At 38.0% G+C, this 13,131-nt stretch overlaps 1 protein-coding gene across 2 annotated transcripts in view; it reads right to left on the reverse strand.

Annotated features, from left to right (window-relative positions):
- Positions 1-13,131, reverse strand: part of RAPGEF6 (Rap guanine nucleotide exchange factor 6) — a 120,575-nt gene that overhangs the window by 20,722 nt on the left and 86,722 nt on the right. The window contains exons 15-23 of one of the 2 annotated variants that reach the window (XM_065644445.1): positions 12,861-12,969; positions 10,686-10,929; positions 10,199-10,356; positions 9,153-9,167; positions 6,985-7,225; positions 5,510-5,893; positions 3,441-3,652; positions 2,454-2,577; positions 9-32 (exon numbers count right to left, since the gene is read on the reverse strand). In XM_065644445.1, the coding sequence (XP_065500517.1) occupies positions 9-32; positions 2,454-2,577; positions 3,441-3,652; positions 5,510-5,893; positions 6,985-7,225; positions 9,153-9,167; positions 10,199-10,356; positions 10,686-10,929; positions 12,861-12,969 (1,511 nt within the window). The remainder of the gene's footprint in view (positions 1-8; positions 33-2,453; positions 2,578-3,440; positions 3,653-5,509; positions 5,894-6,984; positions 7,226-9,152; positions 9,168-10,198; positions 10,357-10,685; positions 10,930-12,860; positions 12,970-13,131) is intronic. The other variant, XM_065644446.1, reaches the window with a different exon arrangement.

The following is a 13,131-nucleotide window of genomic DNA, read 5'->3' on the forward strand; positions in this document are numbered from 1 at the left end:
ACACTTACCCCAAACTTCTCCACCTCTTCTTCCTGTAAGCAAGAGCCATATACATTGAAGCATGTATTTGAACAGAAAAGCACAGGAAAAAAATAAAACAGTTGAGAGTCAGGAAGAAAGATGTAGACAGGAAAGAACAGAAAAGAAAAAATTTCTATACAGCAAAATTCTTCTCAAACAATAACACAATGTTTTAATGGAATGCAAGGGCAGGACTTGCTCAAATACTTTAATATGGAAGACTATCTACCAGTTTTTTGCTTATTTTTAAGTTTAACCTACAAATTTAAAAAACAAACTTGCATTCAATTTTCTTGTTAAGTATTTCCCATAAGTCAAATTCAATTTTGATGGAGTGAGCGAAAACTGTTTAACGTATTCATATTGCAGAAAGCGTGATTAAATTAATTTATTCCTTGCATTAGGACTGCAGTAAGTGTATGAGAAATCATCATCAGTATTCAAGTTTATGATGTTGTTTTCTCTTGATTGCTTGGCTGGAAAATGAGCTAGTTGCCAAATACACGCCAAAAAACTAGATGCTCTACATTAATCTGTAATGAACTTGTTAGCAAGTCTCATGTTACCGCTAACAAACATATTTTCTTGTTCATTTTTAATCTTCAAAAGCATTTATTGGTGCTTCATAACACAAACTGATAGATCAAACACCAGAGGCAATGAAAATGAATATAAATGACGTGAAAACATGGAATTATTTTCTTTTAATCTTTGGCACTCTCTCTAAAATTAGATGCCTAAGCATTTTATGTCAGTGTGCATAATTTAAATTATGGTCATTAAAATGTGTTCCGTAATTCTGAAAAACATAGTAAAGGTAACTATTTACTATTAAATTCATTTAATGATTAGACCAAATTAGGTCTTAGCGCACAGGGCATCAGGGAAATTTATTTATAGACTGATTTCATCTGTGAATGCCAAAGTTTCTGAAAAGTAATCATAACTTATCAGCAAGTAGCCTTATAACTTTCCTTTAAAAGAAAATTTTGGTAATTCAAATCCAATAGTATGAAGTTGAGTCTCCTCTTTGAAATGAATCCGTCTTAGAATTGCAGAATTGTTTTGGATGGAAAAGACCTTTAAGATCATCAAGTCCAACCATTAACTCAACACTGCCCAGTCCACCTCTAAACCATGTCCCTAGGAACCTTTAAACAACATGAACAAGGAATCTGTTATTTTTGCCTCAAACCTCAATTGGACCAATTGTAAACAAAATACTTATGTTTCCTGATAGTCAGCCTTGCAAAGAAAACAGCGAGGATTCAGGATTGTCTGTGGATCCTGACCACTGCAAGAACACAGGGAATCAAATCTCTATGCTCTTACGGTTGCTACGTATCCTTGCACATGCTCTATCCTTCCATTGCACAGATGTAACCAAATTCATAAATCGAAGATAATTACACCTGCTCAGGTGACCTCTCAACTGGAATTTAGTGCTTGTAGAAAGCAAAGGATGCTTCACCCAAAAACCTCTCCAGGAACCTTTCTCTGGGCTCTGGTCCCTCCACAGCATCCAGAGAGCTCTCGCTGCCGGGGACACACACCTACCAGGCGTCTCGAAAGGCTATTCTGGCATTTTTTGAAGTAGACACAGTGTTGTGATTCAGCACAGGACATCACCTTGTCACCAACTCCCCACCTGAACTGAATCCTGAGGGATTTTGTCTGGCACCTTATTCTGGAGGGCAGGGACCGACAGGCATCAGACGCGGCACCGACACAGCGATGCTGATGCTTTTAGTTCAGCCAGTGGGATGCGAACAGATGCAGGAAATTATTTAGTTCCACTAAATATAATATGGAGCTAATCAGCAGCAGATTAGAAGTTGTGGTGCTTTTATTCTGCAGTTTGTTAACATAGAGCCTGATGTACTATGCGTGCATCAGAAAAAAAAAACCAAAACACCCTCCACCTGTTTACAGTCTGAAGATATCAAATATTATGTAGGTGGAGCAAGCTGTATTTTGAGCAAATAAAAAATATTTTGTTTGGTTTTAACATGTTATTAGTGGGGCTTGATTTGAACCAGCACTTCAGATTTATACATGGGTGATTTTTAGACACTTTATATATATATATCTCTCTATATACATAGATATACATAGAGAGAGACATGGTCTCCCTCTAATATTATACCTCTCCAAAACCTCTCTCGACACTAACATTTTACTGAGCAAAAATATGAATCGTTAAAATTAGAGCCTATTCTTTGCTTTTTAAAGACGACAAATTGATTTATTAGTCATTAAAAGCGGGTTGTGGAAGCATCAATGGTGTGGTCAGAATTTGATAAAGGTTGTGGTACTGATGGTAAATGACAATGGGTAAGTTACACAATGAAATTTAACACAAACACACACAAACCCAGATCCCGACCCACTCGGAGACACCTTCAATCCTACTGTCTTTCTAAATTGCGCACCTTTGTCTGAACATCACCGCCGGATCCATGTTTGCTGAGGTCATTCTGACAACTTGGCGAATTTCTTTGGCAATCATTCGGAGTTTCTCAAAGTTTACCAGGCCATCCACTTTAGAATCATTTCCTGCATAATTGAAACACATACATATACAAAAAAAAGAGAGTAAGAATACTGTTTTAATGGGCAATGTGTTTCTAAGCGCTTCCATCCTCCCTGCCCCTCCAACACCAAAACTGCTTTAAGCAAGAAAACAGGAAACTCTGGCAAAACACAAATCATGCTCAGGCCCACTCAGACTCCCGAGCATTGTTCTTGTTCATTTATTTCTAAAGTAACAAGTATTACCAGGAAAAAAAAAGGAGTAAGTGAACTATGCCCAAATTCATTGGCATAGATATTAAAATAATAGAAATACAGAACTGACATCAACAGCGTTCACATTCTGAAGTTAGTTCAAATCGTTCTGAAACATCACAACCAAGAATTGGGCATATGTGGAAATGCTTAACACCTTAACCAATTGTGAACAGAACTTTGTCTAAAAGGAAAAAAATGGAAATTTTTAAACAAAAACCCTTGAAAATGCTGAAAGCAAGAGTAGGAGGCATTATATCATCGTAGCTGTCTGAAAGCCGCAACATGGAACAAAAATCTAGAAACATTTAAGAGAAATACATTTGAAGTAGTGTAACCACCAGTTGTCACACTCACCTGCTCTTCCACCCTAAACCTTAGGACAGGTGATGAAGATTAAGTATCGCTTTTGAAATATTAAAAATATGCACCTAATTTTTATTTTTTGTCTAGGATCAGTCTCTCCTATTATGCATTCAGAGATGTAATTTATTTTACTCCTACAAAGGCCACATCAAAAGCATCCTATTGGTGGCAGCTTCTTTTAGACATTTATTGAATCATGGAGCACTGAAGAACGGGCTAAAGCATATTCAGTGCTCGGTTTATAATTTCCCTATGTTTGAAATTACCTTCATGCAGAAACGTGATATCCTTCTTGACAACAGGAAAAAGTGGAATAATTGGAGGCTGCATGCTCTGGCTGCTAAGGATGTTGCGGTATTTTGCCATGTTTCGAGATGGATCAAAAAGATCTTGCAGGTCTCGGAGGTGCTTTTCATACTTGCTGGGTAGCTTTTCCCAAGTGCCTCTGAGACGTGCTACTGGTGCCAGGTTTAACCCGCTGTAAGGCAGATACGTTTCAACATTAGCTGTTAGCAGAATCATTACTTCTCATAAGGAAGTAAAGGGTTGGTTTTTTTTTTTTTAAGGATTAAAAGTAGGTTTCACAAGGCTAACTGTAAAGCTGGGTGAACACCAGGCTGCGAGTCCATCCCAACAAAACTCCGCTGTTCACTCGTGTGAGCATGTGAAAAAGAGAACTGCAAAAAGTACGACTGCTTCCTGTTCACGTGGTACAGATTTCTCTCAAAACTCTCAATGCCCATTTAACTTAAGAACCATTTCTCCCCTGTAAAAATGAATACCCTGATAAGGACAAAAAGGGTGAAAAATTAATGAGGTGACAAAAGGGCACGGTCAGAGTTAAGAGGATGGCAGCACTTGTAAACGAGCACCAGACTGAGAATTAGACACATCAGGTATGTTAAAATCGTTACTGTGCCCTCATTCTCATTAAGTGAAAATAAATCCAGAACTAACTGGAAAGCGATATTCTCCAGCATTCATTAGTAAATTCAGAATCATACAATTACTGAATTTGCTATTCTAAGAAGATTTTGTTCTCATTTGGAAAATTTCAAAAACTTATTTTGTATTTGTTTTATTTTTCTTATACAGATTGCCTCCATGCTATTGGCAAATCACAAACAAAGCCTTCTCTCATGCGAAAAATCAGGCATATGCCACGACACAGATCCTCTTTCACACACTATGTTAGGATGGCATCTTCGTATTTTGTGAAACATATGGCATCATATTGATACACGGTGCAAGGCAAGAACAAAAACTCCTGTGGCATATGCTAACAAAAACATACTCCTCTGGAAATAAGGGTAAAACAAAAGCTAATTTATTTGAGGGTTTTTTTGACCGAAGTCCACTGCAGTCATGGCCTGATTAGACTTCACTGAGAAGTAGGAAGAGTCATTTCTCCACCTACAATGAACCATGAGAAACCAGGGAGCAGAATATAGAAATTAGATTCTGTATCCACATATGTATTCCCCACATAATGAGTAACCACAGTCCCAACGGCTGCCCAGTACCCTTCCAAGGAAATTCATTAATTATTTAATGTATGACTAAACTGAAATCAATACCATTTGATAAACTGTCTAGACATGGAAGAAAACATTTTAAAATGGTATTTTCAAAGATAGTGCTGGTGCTGGGATACAGCATGAATCTTTGTCTGATGAATCTCAGCACCGTTTTTTTTTTTTCCCCTTAAAGTAAAACCTTGTTATAACATAACTGCAAATAGAGGAAATGCTTAAATGCTGTTAAAGTAGCAGCATCTAGTATAAATCAGAAAAGTATAAATGTACAAATGAAGAAGAAAAAAAAAAATAGAGAAGCAAGTGGATGACAGGAAAGAATGAAAAAGAAAATTAATCTAAACCAAGACTGATTTGAGGAAGTCCTTACAATGAAAGGAAGAAATAAAGTAATCTCATCATCACAGATATGACTCAGTGCAAACTGAAAAAAGTTACAACGACCGTAAAAAGAAGGGAAATTGGGTGCGGGAATCACGGAAAATGACAGCAATGTTCAGGTACGTTTCTGAAGTTCATCAACCAAACAGCACTTCTGGCCAAATCCTCTGTCTCCCTGCCAGGTAAAGAACGGACAGTCACATCCAGCACCGCTGCACAACTGAGCTGATGAGGCTGAGGAAGGACAAGGCTGCAGCGACAACACTGGACACCTGGCTTTCGAAAAGCTCGGTAATTCCCTTAAAATCACCCAACAGTGTTGGTAATCTGTTCAGGATATACCTATTTCCTTTCATTTAGATGAACAGAATTGCCTTTGACAGCACAAATCAGATCTGACAAGTGTGAAGTGTTTTTACCTTATAACCGCGAACATGGAATTGAAGTTCTTGCATTCTCGACAGTGGAGGGCAATTTTAATGAAATGCTTAATAATCTTCATTCTTTTGAGTTGGTTGGGCTCTGCTAAAATTTCCATGGCAACCCAGAATGTCTCTTGATTTATGACATCCTCAAACTGTTTCAGGTGAGCATTCCCTGTTTTGGAGTCCAGCTTGTAAAGGTCATCGATGTATTCTGTAGGTTCGATATTGCGAAATAATTCAAAGTCTCTCATGGAAAGCTGAGTGGCCACCTCAATGGTGCTCAGCTGGAGGAGGGAGATTTGGCTTTCTCTCAGCAGCTCTTGAGCATCCTCATCAGAGCACAAGGTCTCTGTCTCCATATTGTTCTTTAGATAATACCTAAAGAATAATTGCGTTACAATAAAACATTAGAGACGCTCTGCAGACGGTTTGTGAACACGGACGGTGAACTGGACCAGACATTACTGACACCAGAGGGGTGCTCATATGAGAGTATTAATATTTCTATGTTATTGTTGACAACCCAGAGTAAGAGGCAAGAAAGGACAGCGTAACCTTGTACTTTACCACCATTGCAACAGTAAAAAAACAATTCAGAAGCTGTTTTAATCTACCTCCTTGCTAATATTTTCTATACTGTATTCCACAATATGCTGTAGTGTTCACCTTCAGAAAAAGGTCAGTTACTTTTCCATTTGTAAAGTCAGCAGTGAAGTAACACTTTAAATATACAATAGTCCTGAGAAATCTCTTGTTAATGTATTTCTTCATTTCTTACACAAATGGAATGTGGTTTCTTACATAACTTCAGTGTGGTGTATTAATATTTACATGAAGCACATAGTATTCGGGAAATGAAAACACATCTGGAAAATTCATTTCCATGGTCCCAAGCAGATCACTTTCAGATATACAGAAGTTTAATCCTTATAAATTCCCTCTGTTGCCTAGCAAAGACTAAATAATTTTTTACTTAATAAACTTTCTTCTGGTATGGATCAGGTCACCAGATAAAACTGAAGCACTTAACAATTCAGAAACATTCGTAACAGTTTACATAAAAATGGAAGCATTTATCTCAGGTTAATATCAGTTCATTGGAACATAACATCAGCAAGAAAGAAATTAAATCGTATGTTTTAATCATGAAGTACATGTGGAAAGTGCTAGAATAAATATAATATTTTTTCTGTTTACGTGTAAGCCACTATATAAGTTAGCTTGATTTGCTAAATTCAGTTGTCATCAAGCAAGCTTGTTGTAGTTTTGGGAAGGGTTTTTTTGGGTGCAGAAAAGGAAGGTGAAACAAGAAAGAAAAAGAGGAGAGAGAAATGCAAGTTACTGACATTTACTTGTTTGTTCTTCTATGAGACTGTGTCTATTTTAATCAAAGCATCTCTCCCCAATGTTTCTTTTCAATATTTCCATCCTAAAAAAAGGCAAATAAATCCAAACTAGGGTCCATTTACCGTCCGTTGAGTTGAATCCTGTCGGCTAATTTGGAGAACTGGTCTGGGAGCCTCCGCTGCTTGATGACTCCCTCGGGGCTGACGGACACTTCGCACAGCGAGTAGGTCTCGGGGGCTCCCGTCAGGTTGAATTCGTGGACGGCGTGACTCACCACCTCTTTTGCCGTAGTGTCTTTGCTGATGATAATGTAACAGCTCTGCTGATCTGCTTTGAAAACCCTTATGACTTGATCCGGGATATCTAGAACAACAGAACACCACCTTTAAGGTATGAAGCTCCTTTTCCCTTGAAAAGACACAAGGTCATTTACTGTATCGTTTGATAGCCAGAAAACAAACAAACAGCTAGCAAGGAAAAAAAAAAAAGCCATGCTGGACTTGATAAATATTCAGTCATTTCCTCCAACTTTGAGAGGGGAAAAAAAGACAAATCTTCTTTCTGCATTTCCACAGCTCAATTGATTTCTGTATTATCCCGTGACCACAATCAAAGTACAAGACTGTCCTGCTCAGCATGTCTCAGTTTTGTAAGCATCATTCTTTCCTTGGCTTTCATCTTTGTGAGAGCCGGAACCAACATTTGTGCTGGGGAACTCTTCCAGGGACGGAGAAGCCATTGAGCACGTGAGGATGGGCTGGGGACAGGAAGATGTGAAGAGGAAAAGGAGATTTTATTACTCCCATAACTAGCTGCAAACTTTTACACTCGCTCTCTCATCCTGAAGGAACTAAGCTGGTGCCAGCAGTTAATTCTTTGGCTAGTGTATTTATTTATAGCACATTTTATGTATTGTAAATGCATTAGAGAATAGCTTTATCTGAGGCAGCCTACAGCAGGAAGTAAATATCTAAAGCGTTTAGTCTACAGCTTGATGACTGTAAATAATTTTCTCCATTAGTTATTACAGAAGGCTTGATTTTCAAAAAAAAAAACTGAGTGGGGAAAAAAAGGTCAAGACTCAGAGCGCACACTAATTTGAAAGTCAGGGAAAGAGTTTTCCCCCTCCCTAAACTCTGAAAACTAAAACTTCCCAAGTTTTCTGCAGACCTGAGAACCTTTACATGCTGCTTGCACCATCACCTATACATTAACTTTCTTCTGTCAAAATCCACTGCTTAAGGAAGAAATGAAGACCTCTTTTAAGGGGACAGTGAGCTTGGGGTTACTTTTTCTTGCATCAGGACTTAATGGTGTTATGGGGGCAAGTAGCAGGAATTTCAGGGGAAAAAGTGAGCAGGTAATTTATGATCCAGCATCAAAAGTTTCCACCCATTGGAAAAAGAAAGCCTTAACATTAGCTGCAAATAAATTGGGAGATGGGAGGAAACTATTAAAAAAAAAAAAAAAAGTAGAATTAGTTTTCAATCAGATAACAGTTTCATTATTGCGACTATCACGTTACCAGAACAGTCTCCTTAAAAGCTGAGGACTAGTTGAATTTGAAAAGCTCCATGCATACGTGAATGGGGGCAATAAAGGCGAAAAAATAAACATTATTTACATATTTCAGAATCAAAGTGGTGAAAGTGACACCGAAAAATTTGGAAAATGTCTGCGCTTATAAAAATCATAATAAATCAAGAGAAGAGGCAAACATCTATGCCCTGGTATCACCATGACCATGCAACCAAAACTCAGCCTAACTCATGACAGGTAAGGGAAACTTATGTGACAAGGACATGTCTGTCTTCACGGTCTTTGCTTCTAAGCAGATAAACATTAATAAAAATTATTTTCTTATGCATTATTCAGCTTGTGTTGAGAATACAAAACACATTTCAAGTTTGCATGCACATACTTTTAGTTACACAAAGTCCACCAGAAGAACAAACTGTATCTCGAACTACATTATCATCTAAAACTTCGTTTTCTATAAAAGTGATGTCAGGAACCTCATTCCCTTACAGTGAGGTCACAGAGAAGCAAAGGAACCTGCCAAAGGTCATCGAGTGTGTTGGTCGCAGAAACAGGAATAAAATGCAGGTCCCAGCCTGCCCGTAAAGAGAACCCATGGATTTGTTTTATTTAAGGGAAGATTACAGGACACAAGACTATCCAATGCTCTAACAGTAATAACTACATGAATGCAGCATATGAAAGTGTTAAGTTTAACAGGCAAGCCATGCAATATTAAGGTCTACAGGACGCTACACATCAGGATACTTACAGTAAAACCCAACAGCTGCAGGCAGGAAAAAAAGAAAAAAAACTGTGTCAACACCAAATCAAGATTTAGATGTTTACAAAACTTATCAAGGGTATGCAGTACATTGTCAGAAATATTTTGGTTTTCTCTGCCATTCAAAAATGACAGCGTATTTGTTATAGTAAACTTAAAGGTAAGAAGTACTAGTTATACACGTTCCATATTATGCTGTAACTTGGACAGTATTAAATGAATATTCTTAGAGAACATGTGTGCAGCCCTCATGCAGACAGCAAGAACCCAGATTTGCAGCAAAAAGGGAACTTATTTGCTATGGATACTTATGCACTCAATAGGATATATCTGTGTGCATCCCTTTTAAAGAGGAAATCTGCAAGTTTACATAAACATTGGTCATAGCCACAAGGGGCTTTACAGAATATTTAATTATACACAGAACTTACACTTGAAATAGGGAAACTAGATTCTGACATGATTACAGGCAACTGTGTATAACAACAGATGTCTCCTGCAGCCAGCCCATGAACTGTATTCCTACAGGAATGCCAATGAAAACATGGACTGCACAGCTCAAAACATTTTTTGGTTTTTTTCAGACATACAGTTGAATAATGTTTGTAAAACACTAAACCTTAATATCGCTATGCTGGTACTATGGCAGTGCTATTCTACTCACAATACTGCTTGAAATTTATATTGAAAAATGATGGATGGACAAGTCAAATCACCAGTACTAGCATCGGGAAGAGATGACAAAAGAGAAAGGTGAGGACAAGGACAATCTGCTTCCACCAGAGCTCTGGTAAACTCCAGCAAATTAAAGACTCTCAGAGGTGGCAAAATACATTTCTTTGTGAAAAAACAAGCTAAGTGTCACATTACAAAAACACAGGCAAGAAAGGTTCAGGCAGTTTGGATTTTCAGTGCATCTCCAGTTTGGATAGCAACTGCACTCAGCATGTCTGAAGCTGGTAAGAGATGTAATTTCCCCCCGAACCAGTTGCCTTGTAATCATCCTGTAAATGAAGCCAAGGCTGCTGTTTTACCTGAAGGATTAGAGAAATCCAGAATGCTGGTGGTGGGCTGCAGGAGGTCGGGGCTGCTGGAGGAGAGCGTTCCCGGGATGGGCATGATGGCCAGGCTGTGCCGGCACTGCCGTGTCCCCACGATGCTGTCGTCCTGCGACTGGCTCACGCTGCCGTCACTGCAAAACAATCTGCTTTCAACAACCTGCATGAAGTCCTTATATTCATCTCGGGATGAACAAAACTAAGGAAAATAATGGCACTCGGATGTTTTAATTACACGTTGTAGACAGGCTTTCAAACAAGGACAGAGGAAAAGCATATTTTAAAGTGTTCACTGGGAGAGAAAAGATGTTTTGGTCTTTTTCTGCATTTATGGATCACAGATTTGCTGCATTTTTTTTTTAAACATATACAACCTGGATATAATGACTGAAGATACTAAGCAACTAAAATGTAACAACTTAATAAGGAACAATTACTTTTTGAGCAGAAGAGTCTGACAAACCTGAACAGTTTTGGAGGCAAGATGCTGAATCGGGTCTTGTCTAAAATTTTCCTGATTCTGTTTCTCCCACCAGATACAGTGTTTGCTTTCATTTTCTTGTTTCCCTTTTCACGAGGAAACATCTGTTCCACATCTCCAGGCATATCTGGGATGGAATAACGGTTGTTTTTCTTTTCTGCAATTTTCGGAATATGTGGAATTCCATTCTTCTCTTGTCCTATCCTGCAGAGCAGCTCCTTAAACACTGTAAGAGAAGATACAATCACCATGATTAACCTTTGCACGCTTAAAACTTTAGTGAATTCTTTCCCCTTGAACCTTTTGTTTCTCACATCCCTGCAGAAAAAGTGAACCAAAGAGGTACAAAGCAAGAAATACATTGCATTTTAATTTTGATTCGAAGGGTGTGGATCTTTTCCCATTTAAGTGTTGCTTTTGATTACCTTGGCAGAAAGAGTAGCCCCTAAATAAATGTTTAATAAAAAAGATCAAACATTCTACAGAGCAGAATTAGCACATATCACAGCAAATTTAATAGACCTAGTCTACCCTTACCGGATAGATAATAAGGAAACATTGTGTTCATTGCCATCAGCTCTAGGTATTTATTGACTTTTTTGTCTGCATCTTTTAGGTAATGGAGTGCAGATGTTTCCTCAAGAATAACTGCAAGTCAGACTGATATTTTCCAAAACTGCCTTTGTTTGCTTTTAGTAACACTACTGAACAGAAGCTGCATGAAATTTCCTATTGCATTTATCAAACTAAGCCAGTCCATTACCAACATGGGCATTCCCAAAGACATAATTTCATGGAAAAACATAAAAGGTGAAAACAAATCGTTCAAACTTGTTTATCAAAATAAATTATTTTTAAACATATTTTTAAAATATTTTAAAACATTTTAAAATCACTCAAGTCAGAATTACCATATTTTCTGTCAGAAACATGGCAATACTGGGAGAAGGCAGAACTTTACAGAGCGAATTACTCAGATTGCTGCTGTGAGCAAGGCAATCAGGACCTTCCGTATAGGAAGTCCCCGACAAATAGCATATTTCTATTACACAATAAAATTTAAGGTTAGAAGCCTCACATTATGGATTCAAATATAAGAACAGGAGTTACTCATTGCCAGCACCAGGCACTTAGCACTCAAAGACAGGATAATAAGTATCACTGTTGAAAAAAGCTTCAAGACATGAATGCATTAACATTTATCAGAGAAATCACCTTAAAATTGTATCAGCTAGCAGGAAGATATTAGAATCTACTCATAAAAGTAGGTTGCTTACATTTATAATACAAATGAACAATCTTTCACTGTCTCAGTTACAGTTATGCTTTCTTTTATGTCATTTCACATGAGTCTGGACCATCGGCTACCACAGTTGTTTTATGCTTTTTTGCAATTATGCTAATAAGCAGAACCTTGGAAATTTTTACTTGCACAGTACTAAACAGAAAATAATAATTGAAAAGAAAATCAATAGTGAACAAGGGCAGCTAAGTGGAGGAAGAAGAAAAGGAACCCATCAGAAGGTCTCAGATGCGACTACAGGGAAGAAACTATCTTGTGCACAGTCTCGGTCTTGCTGTAGCTACGGTTATTCTGTTGCCTGAACAGGATTATGGAAAAAGAACAGATGGTTTGACTGAGATTTTAAAGAGGTATTTATGCGTTTATCTTCACATTGACAATTAAAAGCCAACATTTATATGTCACACTGCTTTTTACATCCCCTTTTCCTTTTTAGATACAAAGGCAATTTATCCTGTCGTTCTTGCAGCCATTATAAAAAGTTTTATGAAAGCCCAGTTTTACATTTTTGCTGTTTCTTGGCAGAAATAATTTGGCCCAGGTCCCTTGGCTCTGTTTCAGCCATATTGCATGAAGGGACACTAAAGCCACTTAAACAGTCAGTTGAGGATTTCTCGGGGAGGAAAGAGCTGCCTGCGCTGGCTTTGTGCCGCCCAGCCCTTGGCACACCAGAACTTATCGGAGCAAATGGAGGCACAAGGATGGGAATTCTGCACAACTTCGCACTCCTACAGCGAGTAACGGGGCAGGGGGCGGGGGGGCGGGAAGTGGAATCTTGTTGCACTTCTAAAGCCAGAAAGACTGGAGTTTTTCTTCACATATACAGCAATACATTATATATGAAGTCTACTCACCAAAAATGTTTGTTTTTACAGTAATGGAGAGATGAGTGTTGTTCCTCAAGATTTCCAGAGCTTTTACAAAGGTAATGTTCTCAAAATTCTGTCCATTTACTTCCATTATCTTTAAGAAAAAATTGGATTATTAGAAGAACGACTGTTTACGACAGGCTTACAAATACAAAGGGAAGAACTTTCCAGAAGTTAGCATACCATCCTTGTAAAATAAATATTTTCATCATGTCAGTGAAGTTATATGCTGTGAACAAGCCAGTACCTCCATTTC

The sequence above is a fragment of the Caloenas nicobarica genome, chromosome 13 (genome assembly GCF_036013445.1).
Source record: "Caloenas nicobarica isolate bCalNic1 chromosome 13, bCalNic1.hap1, whole genome shotgun sequence".
Lineage (NCBI taxonomy): Eukaryota > Metazoa > Chordata > Aves > Columbiformes > Columbidae > Caloenas > Caloenas nicobarica.